This window comes from Balaenoptera acutorostrata, chromosome 11 (assembly GCF_949987535.1).
Source record: "Balaenoptera acutorostrata chromosome 11, mBalAcu1.1, whole genome shotgun sequence".
In the NCBI taxonomy this organism is placed as follows: domain Eukaryota; kingdom Metazoa; phylum Chordata; class Mammalia; order Artiodactyla; family Balaenopteridae; genus Balaenoptera; species Balaenoptera acutorostrata.
Window position 1 is genome coordinate 17,622,787 of NC_080074.1, and position 18,305 is coordinate 17,641,091.

Genomic DNA, 18,305 nt, shown 5'->3' on the forward strand with positions numbered 1-18,305 from the left:
ACTACCTGTCTCATCATTATCTATTCCCACCAGCTTTGTGTGGGGGATGTTTGGAAAGACTTATATTTGGGGTATCAGATTGGCTGTTGAATCAGGAGGACCTCAAATAATATTAGCTTAAATAAGACAGAAGTCCCTTTCTCAAGTTTGGATTGACCATCACAGCTGTTGTGGCAGCCAGGTATTTATCACAATGAAGGCTGCTTCTGTTTGTTGTCTTGACATTATCAACACTGGGCTTCCATCTCATGGTCCAAGGTAGTGGCTTCAGCCCCCACTGTCAACTCTGCATTCCACCAAGCAGAAAGGCCAAGATGGGAAGCAGAGGGCAAGCCTTTATTAAGGGCATAATCCAGAAGTTTTACATATTCCTCCCACTTGTATCCTGTTGGCTAGAACTTAGTCATAGGCCAAATCTATTTGTAGAACAGGCTGAGAAATACAGATTTTATTTGGGGTGGCCATGTGTTCAGCTAAAGTAGAGGAATCCTTGGTAAGGGAGGAAAGGGGGCAACTAAGAGTCTCTACCATGTACATGAACTTCAGAAGAATTGCAAGCATGTGACTCTTACATCTCCTTTCAGAGTGTTTCCTGGGAAATGAACTTTTCCCTGGTACCTGGTCCCAGCATATGGTTAACAGTGTATGTTCTAGAATCATGAAACTAGTTCTGACTCTGCCACTTGATAGCTGTGTGACCCTGGACAAGTCACTTAAACTCATTAAGCTTAGTGCAGTGATACCCATCTCACATGGATTAAATGAGATAACGTATGTAAAGTGCTCAGCACGGCACCTGATTCATAAAAAGGATCAATAATGACAGCGGCGATTTTTGTTGTCAGTATAGTCAACTAGAGCAACAAAAAATAGTCCTGGGGCAGCCAAAAATCAATATGGGGGAGCAACACCTGAATGGCTCAAGCTTGTCTCAGTGGAGTGGATCTTTCAAATGAAGACTTCTAAGTCTCTTCCACCCCATTTTTCTTTCCCAGTCTAACCTTTCACAATTTTCTCCCAATTTCACCACATTTTTTTCACCACCATTTACCCATTTTCCTATCATCTGACATTTTGTTTTGTTCACAGCTTTTTGAACAATTTTAGGAACATTTACATTTTGTAAACATTATTATACTGGTCTCTCAGATTCTCCCAAATGGATTGACTAAAGCGCCACCTTGAAGGCCAAGGCCATTTTAGGACTTGTTAGGCTTTGGCCTTTAGGCTTCATGGGCACATCATCCCCTCCAGAGTCTATGGATGTTGATGATTAGATGGGGAGAAAGGAAAGGAAGCCAGAGCATGCAGGTAAAATGCCTTAGTTAAGACTTCTGGATATTGCCGAAAATGTAGTTTCTTTGTGTTATTGATGGAGAATAAATGTATATATACTTAATGTATGTAAGGTATATAGTGAGTAAAAGTGCTCTTTTATTATGGAAAACATGGGCTCGTGCTGTCTGTACTTTGGAGGGCCATTCCATTTCACACACAGGTAGGATGGAGTCATTCCTTTCAGAAGGGACAACATTTCCTGAGCAAAGAGCCTGGGATCTGCTTCCATAGGGCAAACCCTTACGGGGAGCATGGATACCCCACTCTTGACCTCTCTCCTCCACTAACTTATCTTATGGGCGAATTTAGGAGGAGGAACTAGACAGACGCAGCTCGACTCAGCTACTTTTGAAACCACACTCCTCCTCAGATGGGACTCGAACCCAGCGACACCTCGGACTAGGACTTGAACCACAATCCCTGACCTAGGAGGGGACTTGAGCCCACTGTCTTTTCATTGAAACCGCTTACCTGGTGTCAGGACTTACTGAAGCTCAGGTTCTTTTGTCTCAGCACAGAAAGAGTTCAGGGTGAGGCAAAGTGGCAGGCAAAGACTGAGTTTATTAGCATAGGAGGCTTGAGAGATACAAGCAGGCCGGCAAGGGAGCACGGCCCCAAGAACAAAGAGGGCTACTTTTTTTTTTTAATGTTTATGTATTTATTTGGCAGCACTGCTTGAGGCGCAGGGGATCTTCGTTGCCGAGTACGGGACCTTCTTTGCGGCATGCGGGATCTTTAGTTGTGGCACACATGCGGGATCTATAGTTCCCTGACCAGGGATCGAACCCGGGCCCCCTGCATTGGGAGCATGAGTCTTAACCACTGGACCACCAGGGAAGTCCCCAGAGGGCTACATTTTTATAGTCAAAGAAAAAATGGGAGGGGAGAAGACCACCTTCTTCCTCATTTTGTGTAGATGTCAAGGCTTACATCATTAGTTCCTCCTTTGACCCTACATGGTCTAACCGGGACTGTCATGGCTCTATTTAAATCATATGCATATTAGCAAAAGGGTGGTAACATATACTAAAATATGGTAATTTGTCTCAGGTTTCGGTATAATGTCCCCTTCCACCTAGTTTCTTTCCCCTTTCATCTGTATACCTGTCTTGGCTACACGCAAGAATGCAGTTTTTCTCAGGGTCTGTTATCTTATAGACCTCCCAAGGCCGAGTGTAGGCTTATACCTGTTTTTCTGTGGTATTGGCCTAAGTAAGTCTGTTTAGTTTCAAAATGTTCTGATTGTTGCTTAGCTGCCCGATGGTCTGGGCATTTTCTGGTTGGTGTCTAGCTTATGGTGATCTCCTGAAGTCTCTCTCTATCTATCTTCTCCTAGTGGGATTTCTAGCTGTGTAACTATCTTATTCTATCCCTATCACTTTCTCCATTTATCTTTTGGGATCTGCCTGTTTGGCGGGGAGAGTGTTCCAGTCTACAGTTTGCCCTGTGATAAAAGGGACTCCCCCCAGGAAACAGGTGTGGGAAGGGAATCAAGGTTTTCCATCTGCACCAGAGGCTACGTCTAATTGGGGTGGTGATGTTTTGGCACTTGACTCCAAATCTTAAGAAACAAACAAGCAAATGTCCTTTAAATGGCTGTATCAGTAATAAAGGTACAATTTTGATCTATAAAAGAAGCAGCTTCAGTTAAAATCTCAAAACGTTGTCTAGCCACAAACTTCTGAGTTGAAACATATTATGCCTTAAATATATAGGTAAAAATCACATTAGAAAAATGGATGCATCTTGATAAAATTGTATCATGTCAAATCCTGGTCAGAATCTAAATTGTTCTTTATCATGTTTTATTTGTAAATGTTTCATGAAATTACAATGTGTGGATCCATAGTAATACAAAATTATGACTAAAACTTTTTTGATGAAAATAATCTTCTCTTTCATGCTCAGCTTTGGCTGCAGAGAAAAATGGGACCCCTGTGTTCAAGTTCCCTAGATGGAGAGTCAAGGGCAAGACCATAAAGGAAGTGGCGGAGGCCTACAGATCCGTGGGTGCTGAGCTAAACGTGCTTCCCTTCTGCACACAGTTCATCCCCATGGATGTAATTGACAGCCCTAAACATGGTTCCATCATTTATCACCCGTCTGTCCTTCCCAGACACAGAGGAGCCTCTGCTATCAACTGGTGAGATTTTTTAAAATAACCAAGATGGGCCCATTCCCATTGCTTGTAATCGTTCTGTGTTTTACCTAGGTGATCAAGGAACTAGGTATGCTTGAACAATTGTGAGGTCCCGACTGATTGCTACTGTTGCACAAACTCCCCTGAGATCTAGAGGTACTGCATAAGCCAGAACAGCGTTTCCCAAGAATAATCTATGTAGTATTGGCTCTATCAGATGTAACTAGGTATTGAGCAGGCAAAGGCCCTGTGGTCAGACAAGTTTAGTTTATGCTGGATTTCTTTATCTCAGGACTTAGAGATTTTAATATGTGCTTTAATGTGGACATCATAATCTCCAAGAGGAAATCTGAGTACAAGGTGTTCCCACACTTATTTGGCCGTAGAACTTTTTTTTGCATAGAATGTCTCAAGTATATTTCAGGAAATGCTGAATTACCTGAAATTATCTTTCTCATGGTGTGACTTCCCCCATTCTACTTTAAGCCTCTTGAGGGGAAAAAGGACTCTGGTCTAACATTTTTACTGCCATATGTCCCAGTATCAAGAACACTGCCTGGTATACTGTAGGTGCCCAGTCCTATAGGTATACTATACTGTGGGTCATGGTGGGCCTTTCCCACCTTCTCTACCTTTTCTCCTTTACCTGCACGTCTCCCAGCTGTCTCTTAGTGTCAAGTTATCAGATAGGCAGAAAATCTATACTTAGTTTAAAGGTGGTAAAAAAGCATTTCATTGTATTTTAAGACCAATTACATGAATTGATTTCTTTTTTGCTCTTGTAAATTGTACTATAGTAGATATCTTTGTCCTTAAACATGTATTTTTCTCTCAATTCACATTGCTTGCACATGCAGAATCATTGGGTCAAAATACATGAATATTTTCAAGGCTCTTAGATAACACAATGCCAATTAATTCCTCAATATTTCTGAAAAGAGTGGTTGATTGCCTGGTTGGTTGATTGATTTAGGTCTTGCTTGATTAGTAGCTCAGAGAGGTAAAAATGATTAGCTGGAGAGCATGGCTGACCTACCAGTTCATACTCTGTCTGTATCAGCCTGCTCGCTGATATTCTTTTATGTATGTATTTCCATATATCTGGTTTACTGTATGTATTATAAGGCCTGTAGGGCCAGCATTTCCTCTGAGGCTAGATTTATAGAATACAAAATACAAATAGTTGAATTAATCAACCATCTTTTGCTACAATTTATAGCTAATCTAGAACTAATTCTAGCTCTAAGTGATGCTTGTACCTGAATTACACAACCTAAATTAATAATCAGTTCTCCTTTTCACATTGCACTGATCATCTTCTGTTTTATCTTCCATTATCTTATTCTGCCTAATACAGGGTCAGGTACGATGTAGGAACTGGACATGGGTGGGCAAAATTACTTGATGCTGCAGTAGAAAGCCGACACCTGGGAATCAGTGAGGGGTAGTACTGATGGTCTCTAATGCCTTTTTGAGTAGCCTATAAGTCATTAGCATGTGTTAACAAGAAAGACTACAGAGATGAGGATGTATAAAGTAGCAGTACCATTAAGTTTTGCTTTTTATGAGTGTTTACATCTCCCAGCTCTGCTGTAATTTTCACAGTAGTTTCATTCACTGTCTATTTTCCATTGTAAACACCTTGTACTTTAATGTCACTAATTTATCACCTGATGATACAGTTAACCAACATTTTAAGTTGAAACTCTTCTTTTCCCAGGACTCTAATCATGGGAGATAAGAAAGCTGGGTTTTCTGTTTTCTGGGCTGATGATGGTTTAGACACAGGACCCATCCTTCTCCAGAGGTCGTGTGATGTCGAACCCAATGATACAGTGGATGCACTTTATAATCGATTTCTTTTTCCTGAAGGAATCAAGGCCATGGTCAGTATATTTATGCTATCAAGGAGAATTTAGTAAAGCTTTAAAGTTTTTCTTTTATTGAGAATTTGCTCCTGTGAATTTGTACTAAAAATAAAAAAACCCAAAATAAAATTAGATTTTATATTTGCCAGTAGCATGGTATTTTGAAGGTGGAAATCTGCACTTTAGAATTTCTTAGTCTATGAATCTGACTTGTTCTTCTGAGAACAGTGATCAAGTGGATAAAGTAGTAATCAAACTCCTTCATTCATTTTACCAAATATTTGAATCTCCAACCCTGTTTATAATGACTAATTGTAAAGAAGCGGCAGAATCTTAAGAAATTTTGATAGTAATTTGGGCTTTCTTCAAAAACATTTAAAATCAGTCTATGTAAAAGGATGAAATTTAACACTGTTTTATTTGTTCAGATATGCTCTGGATTAAAGGCTCGAAACATGTGCACCACAAAGAAAAAATATATTAACCTGTAAAAACATTGAAAGACAATTTCAGTGTCATTTAATGTCTTCTGTAGTTTGATATGGTGGAAGTACAACACAGAGATGGACAGTAAGATGATATAAAGAAGCAGCCATTGATTTAGGAGAGAGGAGAGCAATGCTTTGTATCATTTAACGATTAAAAGAGTAGTTCTCGTTCTACCACTTATTTGTTGTATAATAGGCAGGTCACTTAGCCTCTTTAGCCTTGGTTTCCTCATCTATAAAATGTGGATAATACTGCCTGACTTATAGGGTTGTTGTGAAAATTAAATGACGTTTGTGTAAAGCATCTGGCACACAGGAGGTGCTCAAAATGACCATTATAATCAAAATAGTATTTTGTGTGTTCAGTAGCATTCGAGCAAGCCTGGATCCTGTACCTGGTGATATTATAGCCAGAAATAGGTGGAATGAATGAGCTGTAAACTTGGCCCTGTTCCCAGGTGGCTCCCACCACATGCTCTTGTGGAGGTTGGAGTACTTAGCTGTGAGTACTTAGAGAGAAAACTGAGAACCTGAGCTCACATAGGTCTCCCAGTGAAGGAGAGAGTCTCTCAACTCAAGGTAAACATAAATGTGGCATGGAAGGGGATGTAGGACACATCCCAAAGGCAATCAAACTCATGGACAGTTTTAATTGTTTTTTTTATTCCAGGTGTCCTAAGCTAGAAAGCCAGTTGAATTCCTTAAATATGACTTTCTAGAATCATCATGATGAGCAGAAACAACCCACAATGACTTATTTTACAATTATATTCCTGAAATTTCCATTGAAACACCAAGGGGAGATTGAAATTTGCTTAAATAAAGGGGTCATTTTAAAAAGTACAGGCTGGATATTGGCAGTAGATAGACCTGGATGCAGATCCTCCTTCTACCACCTACGAGCTATCTCTGTGATCTTGAGCTAGTTGCTTTTTCTCGAGCTAGTTGCTTGAGGCTTTTTGCAGGCCTCGGTTTCCTCATCTGTAAAACAGGACTAATAATACCCACGTTGTAGGGCTGGTATGATGTTGCAAGGGATATTTTACATAAAGTAGCCACCACACTGCCTGGCATAATTATGGATCCAAAGAAATGGTAGTTATTTTATCGAAGTCTGACTCTCTGGACAGATTTATATGTAGTAATTCTGTTAAACAGAAACTTCAGTTAAACAGGCCATGCCATTGTTGACCACTGGGCTCTAACACAGGTAACATTTTTGGCTTTAGGTGGAAGCTGTCCAGCTCATAGCCGATGGAAAAGCTCCTCGTATTCCCCAGTCAGAAGAAGCTGCAACATATGAAGGTATCCAGAAAAAGGAAAATGCTGAGGTATTTATATCAACTCAGTAACACATCTCCGAGTTAGTTCATTGTCGTCCACCTTTAAGCAGTTCTCAGTATACCATTTCCTTACCAAAAGGTAGATCTCCAAGAGAGGCTGCTACCCCATCCCTACTCATGTCCGCCACTGATGGAGAGAAATGTTTCTATTGCCTTTGAGACTTGCAGCATTAGAAGTTCAACCTGTGCTTTGTGCATTTCTAGATCTCTTGGGATCAGTCTGCTGAAGCTTTACATAACTGGATCCGAGGTCATGATAAAGTCCCTGGAGCTTGGACAGAGATAAACGGACAGGTATGTTCTAGGAACCTTTTTTTTTTTTTTTTTTTTTGCATATAACCTTTGTAAGAGGTATTACACATAAGTCTAGGCTTCCTCTGGTTCTTCCTTTGGTTGTGAGGAGAGTCTGTGTCCTAGGTACACGTGACCAGCTAAAAGAGTTCTAGGTACACGTGACCACCTCCCTCTTTACTCCCCATGTATTGAGCATTTGGTGTGAAGCAGACACTGGGCACAGCCTCTGCTCTCAGGGAGACTGCAGTTTTATGGAGAAAGCAGAGAAGTGAATAAACACGCACAATGAAGTAAGACAAATGATGTAACTGAGGCCCAGACTCAGGTGTCTTAGGAAAGGCTTTCTAGAAAAGCTGACTGTTTTGCTTGCACCTCGAGAAGAGGTCAGCAGGTAGAGAATGAGTCAAAGAGTTACCGATCCAGAGGTAGGAGAGCATATTACCTGGACAGGGACTCGCCGTAGAGTTCAGTGAAGCTGTAGCTCCAGGCGTGAGGATCAGGTGTGAGAGGCACGGGGAGAGATGCAGCAGGGGCTGGGGGCAGGGGCAGGAAAGGCCTTCTAATCCCGGTGGGATCTCCACTCAACTCAGCTTCTCAGGTTTCACCTCTTGTAGGAAGTCTCCTGACCTCACACGCCCAGCCTGGCGGGATTGGGCGTCCCTTCTCTCTGTTCCTGTAATGCCCTGCCTAGCTCTGACACAGCGTATTATATACTATAAGCGTCTCTTTATGTATCTATCCCTCTTACCCCTGTACACTGTGAACCCCTCAGGGGCAAGAGCATCATGTTATTGTCTTGATACTCTCAGCACTTACACAGGGTTCTTAGTGCATATTAGGTGTCAATAAAAATACGTGGGATCAACGAAGGACCAAGGGAAGAGGTTTAGTGCAGTGCTTCAAGTGTGGGATTGGAGGGCATTATGGTAAGTGAAATAAGTCAGGGAGAAAGACAAATACTGTATGATATCACTTATATGTGGAATCTAAAAAGTACAACAAACTAGTGAATGTAATATAAAAGAAGCAGACTCACATAGAACAAACTAGTGGTTACCAGTGGGGAGAGGGAAAGGGCGGGGGGGGCAAGGTAGGAGTAGGGGATTAAGAGGTACAAACTATTATTTATAAGTTAAGCTACAAGGATATATTGTACAATGCAGGAAATATAGCCAATATTATATAAGTATAAATGGAATATAACCTTTAAAAATTTTGAGTCACTATATTGTACACCTGTAACTTTATATTATACATCAACTATACTTCAATAAAAAATAAACAATGCTACCATGGACATCCTTGCACATGTACCCTTGATCACATGGTTAGTACTGGGTGTATATCTTAGACTAGAGTGACATCATCATAGCATATGAATACATTTTACCACAACTGATAATACCCAGTTTTTCAAAGCAGATATACTCACAAAAAAAAGTGTGGGATCTGAAGCCAGAATGTTTCCATTAAAATTCTGGCTTTGCAACTATTTGCTGTGTAACGTTTGGCAGGTTATTTAACCATTGGGTGCCTTGGTTTCCTCATTGTAGAATGAGACTAATAATAGTGCCTCCTTTGTAGGTTTGGGGTTGTTGTGAAGATGAAATGAGTTAATACACATTAATTCATCAAAGTACTTAGTCCCTGGCATAGAATAAGTATTCAATAAATATTAAATATTATAGTGCTCAATAAATGATAGCTAATGGCCATAGAATTATAATCATAATTATAATAACAAATCAATTAGTATCCAGTTCTCTTAGTTACAGTCTGGATCCAGTCCTGTTTCCATGAACCGACCCACAAAGCACCTGTACCTCCCATCGTACATCCCACTGCAATATAATAGTTTGTTTACTACTCTGCATCTGCCCTCCCTGACACCCCACCAACACCTCCACTTCCCCCACAAACCCTACCTTCAGGCTGCAAAGTCTGCGAGAGCTTTTATCTCATTCACCTTTGTGTCAATGTGCATAAATGATAAATGTATACTCGTGTCACCTGGATATGCAGCATTTTTTTAAACTCTTCAATCACACATTCACAGACCATCTCTTGCTTTGTGTCATTTCCATAGATGCTTGATATCATTGGGGGTGGGGGGGGTCCCTAATTTTGTCATAAATGAGAATTGCAACTTTCGCTTTTTTGCCAGGAGTGCTGCTCGCATACACCCTTATAACCAGCCTTCGCTTCCCCCTTTCACAACCTGGGTCTGATCTCTTTATTAGGTGGTCACTTTCTACGGCTCATCATTACTGAATAGCTCCATCCCTCCTGGAGAACCACTGGAGATTAAAGGTGCCAAGAAGCCTGGTCTTGTTACCAAAAGCGGCCTTGTTCTTTTTGGTAACGATGGAAAAGCAGTGAGTGTTCAACATGGTTACCTCTAAAATAAATTTTTTTGGTTTCCTTTGATAACCCAAGCTATTGAGGGACTAGCTTTCACAGGGTAGTCTGGCCTTGCAGTGGGCTGTGGGAGCTCAGGGTGTCTGTGGTCCATCTCTCTGCGGATGAGCTGGCTCCAGGTGCCTTGATGAGAAGAAGGCTCGTCAGGACGGGCCCCGAGGACCCGCACAGCCTGGTGTGTGATACAGTAGAAAGAGCTTGGAGCTTAGTCAGGAAACAGGTCGTGAATCCCTGCTCTGCCACTTACCGGTCTTGGGCAGGACGCCTCTCCCCTCGGAGGCTCAGTTTCCGCATCTGTAAAACAGAGGGAGTGACCTTGTCTGTCTGCCTTCCCGCTGGCAGAGTCTGGGAGGCTCAGATGCTGTGGCCCTCTTCAGACTCTCCTCCCCTGCCTCACCAGGCCGACGCCCACCCACTCTGCCTGTGCTTGGGAGCGTGGCCTCTGGGCCTCTCTGGGCTCTTGGGCAGCTGCCCAGTGAAGAAAGCCAAAGGGAATCTGCAGCTCACAGACACTTTCTGATGGCTTACAGGATAGATCAGTTACTAAGATTGCAGGCTTCAGAGCCCATCTAGTCCTGGGTTGTAACCCCAGCTCTGTTACTCACTGTGTGGCGCTGGGCAAAGTACTTAATCTCATTGAGCCTCCATTTCCTCATCAGTAAAATGGGGATAATAAGGACACCTGCCTCCATCAGGATTTATGAGATTGAATAAGGTACTTCAGCATATACGTACTTAGCACAGTGCATGCTGCAGAGTAAGTGTTCAGAAGATGGCAGTAGTAGTAGTAGTAGTAGTACTAGTAGCAATGGTGGTTACACTAGGCTTTAGACCCAATACCTATATCCGAATGTCAGTTTTGGGGGTGCTTATCATCCATTTTGAGATATATCTACCCGTAGACTTAACTTCCTCCTTTCTGCTGCCATGGCTGAAATACCATTTCAGTCCTTTTACACATAACGGTGAGTGCTTTTAATCCATATTTTTATATTTGTCAAATAAGCCGCTTCTTATACCCATATAAGACTCCTCCCACCAGTCTCACTTTTGAACTGTCCTAATCCTCAATTCTTCTGCTTGTTTTGTTGTTATTTTATAGCTGATGGTGAGAAATCTGCAGTTTGAAGATGGAAAAATGATTCCTGCGTTTCAGTACTTTTCAGCGGGTGAGACATCAGTGGTGGAACTTACAGCCGAAGAGGTGAAGGTGGCGGAGACCATCAAGGTGAACACGTGAAGTTCTTAATGTTACTCTTATCTTGGAAAACGAAGCCATTTTTGTTAACTGGTACCATCAATCCTCAAAGTAGTTGGGATGGAACTTTTACTTCCTCATTTTCGTATTAGCTGCAAAAGGAAATCAGTGCCAAAATTTATACGCACATTTATTTGTCACTCACATAAATAATCCAAGGCAGTTCTAGGTTGGCCTGGGGGTTAGGGGTGAAGCTGGAACATGAGGGTTAGGGGTGGAGTCAAGCAGGAACCCAGGCTGGGCTATCTTCAAGGTCCTGCTGGGGGTCATCTCCATCTCAGACAGCCAAGAAGAGCACAAGAACACAGAGAATTGTGTGAAGGAGGTTTTTCATGGGACAAGACTGGGAGTACAGGTCACTTATATTCATATTCACCGGCTAGAAGTCAATCACACGGCCGCCTCTAACTTGAAGAGATGCTGAGAATTGTAATCAATCCATGAAAAGAAGTAGGTTTGGTGAGAAGCCGACTAGTCTCTGCCACAGTGTCCTACATGGCAGCTCCCTCATGAAAGTTTCCCTTGTGTAGGTCATCTGGGCTGGAATTTTAAGCAACGTCCCTGTTATTGAAGATTCAACAGACTTCTTTAAATCTGGAGCAAGCTCAATGGATGTTGTCAGGTAAAACCACCACCTTACTGGCTCATACCCCTCCACCAGGGATTTTGAGACTTTGACTTTTTGAAAATCAAATCGAAATCCTTTGTACTGGTTGTTATCACTCTGTTGTACCCATCTACTGTATTTCTCTTTTCTTCATCTTTTTTGGTTTGTTTGTTTCCATGGTCAAATACATGTATTTGTTCCCTTCTCTTTGTTGCTAACCAGGAGTTATTTTCATATTTACTATACACCTAGAACAACAACCCTTCTAATTATTTGTTTCATTTAAAAATCTGTCTTCATATTTCTTAGTTGATTCTCCTCCAGTTAGAATTGGGAAGTTCTGAGTGAGAATGTTAAAAGGGATTTCCCTATATAGTCTCACCTAAAAGGATACCTAACGTTGATTATGCTTACCCCGAATCTTTTTCTCCTATCTCCCTAAGTTACCCAGTATGATATATCTAGAATGAGGATTGTCAGACTTCTTGCAAGAGTAAGGGTAAGCACTCTACAGTCAGAATTTCTCTACGGAGGTTTCAAACAAGTAGAAAGGGCTAGAGGACTAGAAAGCCACCCTCTGTGGCATGAAGAGCAGACCAGGATCCTAACAGTGGCGAGTCTTGCAGAGGTGCTTTTCCTTTGAGGGCCACACTATGGCCATTTACTAAATAAACAAGGTGAACTCCTCTTGACAATCCTTCATGTCGGCAAAGCAAGTGTTCTTGATGAACATTCTGTCTATTTATTTATTTATTCATTCATGCATTTAACAAAATTTATTGAACATTTATGACATCACGAACAGTTTTTTGCACTGGGGATACAGTCATGAACAAGACAAAGTCCCTTCATTCGTGGATCTTTTTTATTCCAGTCATCAAAAACAATCCTCTCAAGAGCAAATATCATTATCAGAAGTTAAAAGTTTTGGTTCCTCAAGTTACAGATTTCTCAGCTATGGTTCATGAGTTCCCAGAAGCTTCTCATTTGCTCAACTAAAGATTTCAACATTGTACTTTTAACACTAGTTTTTTGCTAACAAGATACTCCTGCAGGAGTTACCCATTTCCTGTTTGAGTGTCTGACTTACCATAATCATCTGATATTATTATCTTGGACTACCAAGGTACCTCATCTCTTTTCGGGAATAAATGGCTGAGCAACCGCTGTGGTGAGCTTTCTAGTACACCTCTGTCTGGTACACCTTTGCTACTCAAGAAATGTCAAATTAGAGCTATGATTTGAAAAATTAACAGTGAAAAATCAAAGGGTTGAAAAGGACTTTACAAATTATATTAACCTTCCCGATGGTTCTATTTAGTACCATGTAATACAAACAAATGTTTGTTTTATTGTTTCACAGGATCTAGAGAAAATATTCTACGGTATGACTTTGGTTTCTTATAATCGTCACAGTTCAGAAATTTTCCTTATTTCTTATTCCTTGAGTATTTTGAAAGGAAAGAAATTGATTTTATGTGCCCTTTATCATCTTGCTTGCAAGTAATTAAAATGTCTTTGCCTTGATTTCTTGTATTTCTAGTCATGTATAAAAATAATTGCCGGGACTTCCCTGGCAGTCCAATGGTTAAGACTCCACACTTCCAATGCAGGGGGTGCAGGTTCGATCCCTGGTCGGGGAACTAAGATCCCACATGCCATGCGATACAGCCAAAAATAAATAAAATTTTAAAAAAATAAATAAAAAGTTTAAAAATTGCCACTGTCCTTCAAGACAGCTTAAAAATTTTTTTCTCCCAATCTTATCAATTTCTCTGATTATTATCATAGAAGATCTCATGGGATATAAATAGGCATGTGACATACGTCCTACTTCAAAGCATGTTAAAAGTAATCACAGTCCCTCTAAACGCTTTTAAAAATGTAGTGGGAAGCAGCTGCATAACACAGGGAGATCAGCTCGGTGCTTTGTGATCACCTAGAGGGGTGGGATAGGGAGGGTGGGAGGGAGGGAGATGCAAGAGGGAAGAGATATAGAAACATATGTATATGTATAACTGATTCACTTTGTTATAAAGCAGAAACTAACACACCATAGTAAAGCAATTATACTCCAATAAAGATGTTAAAAAAAATGTAAGTAACAAGAGCTGGTTCTTCCTTTCAGGCTGGTTGAAGAGATAAGACAGAAATGTGGAGGACTTCAGTTACAGAATGAGGATGTTTATATGGCCACCAAGTTTGAAGACTTCATCCAAAAAGTCGTGAGGAAACTGAGAGGAGAAGATCAAGAAGCGGAGCTAGTGGTGGATTATGTAAGCCTATCCATGGTGTTGAAAACCTAAATCGTTAAGACCTTCGTACTATAAAAGAATGCTGTACCTTTCCTCCATTTGTTTTTACATTTATAACCTTTTTAAAATGACAGTTTTATTGAGATTATAATTCAGATACCATACATTTCACCCTTTTAAAATGTATAATTCATTGGTTTTTAGTATATTCACCATATCACCACTGTCTGGTTATGGAACATTTTTATCACCTCCTAAAAAGAAACCCTGTATCCCTTGGCAGTCATTCTCTGCTCTCCTCTCTAATTTACTTTCTGTTTCTATGGATTTGCCTATTCTAGACGTTTCATATAAATGGAATTATGCAGTAAGTGGCCTTTTGCAGCTGGCTTCTTTCACTTAGCATAATGTGTTCAAGGTTCATCCACATTGTAGAGTAGATTATCACTTCATTCCTTTTTCCTAGCCAAATAATAGTCCATTGTGTGGATAAACTACATTTTGTTTATCCTTTCCTCAGTTGGTGTACATTTGGACTGTTTCTACTTTTGGGCTATTATAAATAATGCTGTTATGAAAATTCATGTATAAGTTTTTGTGTGAACATATGTTCTCAGTTCTCTTGGGTAAATATCTAGAAGTGGAATTGATGAGTCATATAGTAATTCTATGTTTAACTTTTTGAGGAACTGCCCATCTGCTTTCCAAAGTGACTATACCATTTTACAATGCCAGTAGCAATGTAGGAAGCTTCTAATTTCTTCATGTCTTCACCAACATATGCTATTGTCTGTCTTTTCTCTTTCAGCTGTTCTAGCAGGTGTGAAGTGATATCTTGTTGTGGTTTTGATTTACATTTCCCTAATGACTAATGATAAACATCTTTTCATGTGCTTATTGGCCACTTGCATGTCTTCTTTGGAGAAATACCTATTCAAATATTTCACCTGGGTTTTTTTTTTTTTTTTTCTGTCATTGTTGTTGTTTCTTTTGTTTTGTTTTGGTTTGGTTTTTTTGGCCTCACCAAGCAGCTTGTAAGATCTTAGTTCCCCGACCAGGGATGGAACCCAGGCCCCTGGCAGTGAGGACGCCCAGTCCTAACCACTGGACCACCAGGGAATTCCCTCAAATCCTTTGCTTCTGTTTTAACTGGGATATTTGTCTTTTTAATTTTTGAGTTGTAAGAGGCCTTAGTATATTTTGGATACTAGACCCTAATCAGATTTATTATTTGTAAATATTTTCTCCCATTCTGTGGGTTTTCTTTTCACTTTTTTGATAGTGTCCTTTAACACACAAAAGTTTTAAAATTTGATTAAGTCTAATTAATCTGTTTGTTCTTTTGCCACTTGGGCTTCTATATGTCTTGTTTTATGCCTTTTTTGCTCCTCTACTCCTTTACTGCTCTCTTTTTTGTTAAATGGATATTGTCTAGTATGCCAGCTTAATCTCTTTTGCTATATATTTTTATTTTCTTAATGGTTGCCTTGAGGATTCCAAGAGACGTTTTTCTTAAAACATTCCAGCTCAGATTAATACCAACTTAATACCAATAGTGTAGAAAAAATTTGCTACTCTGCTCCTTACCCCCTTATTTGTGCTATTACTGTCATACAAATACATCTTTATACATTATAAACCCACCAACAAAGTTTTATAATTATTGCTTTATGCAGTTGTCTTTCAAATCAGATAGAAGAAGAAAAAGGTTTAAAAGCAAAAATACATTTATACTGACTTATATTTACCTTTGTCAGTGTTCTTTATTTCTTCATGTAGATTTAAATTACTGTCTAGTGTCCTTCCATTTCTGCCGGAAGGACACCTTTTAGTACTTTTTGAAAGGCAGTGTGCTAGCAATGTTCACGTGCTAGCAATGTGCTAGTTTCGTTCATTTGGGAATGACTTAATTTCTCCTTTGTTCTTGGAGGGTATTTTTGCTGTATGTGGAATTTTCGGTTGACAGTCTCTTTCTTTCAGCACTATGAATATATCATCCTATTGCTTTCTGGCCTCCGTAGTTTCTGAGGATAAGTCATCTGTTAATTTTATTGAGGATCCCTTTTATGTGAGGAGTTGCTCCTCCCTTGCTGCTTTCAAGATTCCCTCTTTGTCTTTGGCTCTGGACCATTTTTGTATGATGTGTTTAAGATGGATCTCTGAGATTTTTCTCCTTGGAGTTTATTGAGCTTCTCGGATGTGCAGATTAATGTTTTTCATCAAATTTGGGACATTTTCAGCCATTATTTCTTCAAATATTCTTTCTGCCCCTCTCCCCTTCTCCGCTCATTCCTGGGACTCTCATTATGCATGTGTTGGTACATTTGATGGTGTTCTGCAGGCTTCTAAGGCTCTATTCATTTTTTAAAAATATTTATTTATTTTTAAAATTTATTTTGGCTGCACCTGGCCTTCATTGCAGCATGCGGGATCTTTAGTTGTGGCATGCAGACTCTTAGTTGTGGCATGTGAACTCTTAGTTGCAGCATGCATGTGGGATCTAGTTCCCCAACCAGGGATTGAACCCGGGCCCCCTGCATTGGGAGTGCAACATCTTACCCACTGGACCACTAGGGAAGTCCCTCTATTCATTTTTTAAATTCTTTTTCCTTCCTATTTTCAGACTGGATATCTCTACTGACCCATTGTCTGGTTTGCTAATTCTTTCTTCTGCCTGCTTGAATCTACTGTTGAACCTCTCCAGTGACTTTTAAAATTTCAGTTATTGCACATTGCTTTTTTATGGCTGAGTAGTATTCCATTGTTTATATATATATATATATATATGTATATATATATACCACATCTTCTTTATCCATTCATCTGTTGATGGACATTTAGGTTGTTTCCATGTCTTGGCTATGTAAATAGTGCTGCTATGAACATTGGGGTGCATGTACCTTTTCAAATTTAGAGTTTTGTCTGGATATATGCCTAGGAGTGGGATTGCTGGATCATATGGCAACTCTATTTTTAGTTTTTTAAGGAACCTCCATACCGTTTTTCATAGTGGCTGCACCAATTTAATTCCCACCAACAGTGTAGGAGGGTTCCCTTTTCTCCACATCCTCTCCGGCATTTGTTATTTGTAGACTGTTTAATTATGGCCATTCTGACCTGTGAGGTGGTACCTGATTGTAGTTTTGATTTGTGTTTCTCTAATGCTTACTGATGATGAGCAGCAAGCTACCCTCTTGCTATTTTTTCTTTCTTTTCCAGGCATCATCAATTTCTCTATGTAAAATAATTTCTGAAATCATTCAATTTCCTTTTTAATGCCTTCATTGATGTGGGATTTTATGCCAATAATGCTCTTTCACATATATAATTTTAATTATGTCTCTTAATAACTGTATGAAGCAGGTATATTATCCCCATTTTATTGTTGAAAAAACTGAGATTTATAGAGGTTAATGGACTAATCTAAATTCACTTGCCAGCTAATAGTAGAGAGTACAATTTAAGCAACACATATGTAAGAGAGGGAAAGTGAAAATGGGGACGAACACTGGAAAGAAAACTTAAAATGCACCAGTGTAAAAGGAAACCTATTGACAGGCAATTTCAAAACTTTGAATGACAGCAGTTGGTGCACTCCACAGATGTTGCCACTAGATGGTGGTGTTTCCATTATCTTGAGGTCTTCTGAGTCATATTTCATCTCTATGAGATGAGTCATATTTCATCTCTCTTTATAAAGCTCCCCCTAGAGTCCTTCGGTCATTACAGAAGCTGACCTCCTGTCTCAATGGCCAATCTAAGCATCATGAGGCCTAAATATTACATATGCTTGTCTCTTCTGGACAGTAAGCAGTAGAATCCCATTGACTTAACGTCTCCCTCTGCATTAGTGATAAGCTTCTTTATTGCTATTTGGTATCAAATGCATATGCACAGAAATCCATTGAATCTATCAATATAATTCTCTCTCTTAGGTTTCAAAGGAGGTCAATGAAATGACAGTAAAAATGCCGTATCAGTGTTTCATAAATGGACAGTTCACAGATGCCGATGATGGAAAGACTTATGACACCATCAACCCAACAGATGGATCTGTGAGTAATTTCTTAGCGTGTGTAGTGACCACTGATCATGGATTTTTTTCATTTATACACTGTTATAAAACAGTCTTAAAAAGTTACTAATTCTATTACTCTGCCTCTGAGCACTTAATATAAATGTACTTCATGCATTTCTTTCAACTATTCAGTTCTGGTACTGGCTGCTGTTAACTACAGTAACCAACTTTAAAGATGAATATTTATGATGAATTTGGATGGATCACTATACCTATAC

General features: G+C 39.8%; 1 protein-coding gene across 1 annotated transcript in view; it reads left to right on the forward strand.

Annotated features, from left to right (window-relative positions):
* The window catches only part of ALDH1L2 (aldehyde dehydrogenase 1 family member L2), a 55,983-nt gene that overhangs the window by 10,352 nt on the left and 27,326 nt on the right, over positions 1-18,305 (forward strand). The window contains exons 3-11 of the mRNA XM_007165747.2: positions 3,247-3,481; positions 5,199-5,364; positions 7,064-7,165; positions 7,382-7,471; positions 9,712-9,846; positions 10,992-11,117; positions 11,678-11,769; positions 13,883-14,030; positions 17,945-18,064. Coding sequence (XP_007165809.1) covers positions 3,247-3,481; positions 5,199-5,364; positions 7,064-7,165; positions 7,382-7,471; positions 9,712-9,846; positions 10,992-11,117; positions 11,678-11,769; positions 13,883-14,030; positions 17,945-18,064 — 1,214 coding nt within the window. The remainder of the gene's footprint in view (positions 1-3,246; positions 3,482-5,198; positions 5,365-7,063; positions 7,166-7,381; positions 7,472-9,711; positions 9,847-10,991; positions 11,118-11,677; positions 11,770-13,882; positions 14,031-17,944; positions 18,065-18,305) is intronic.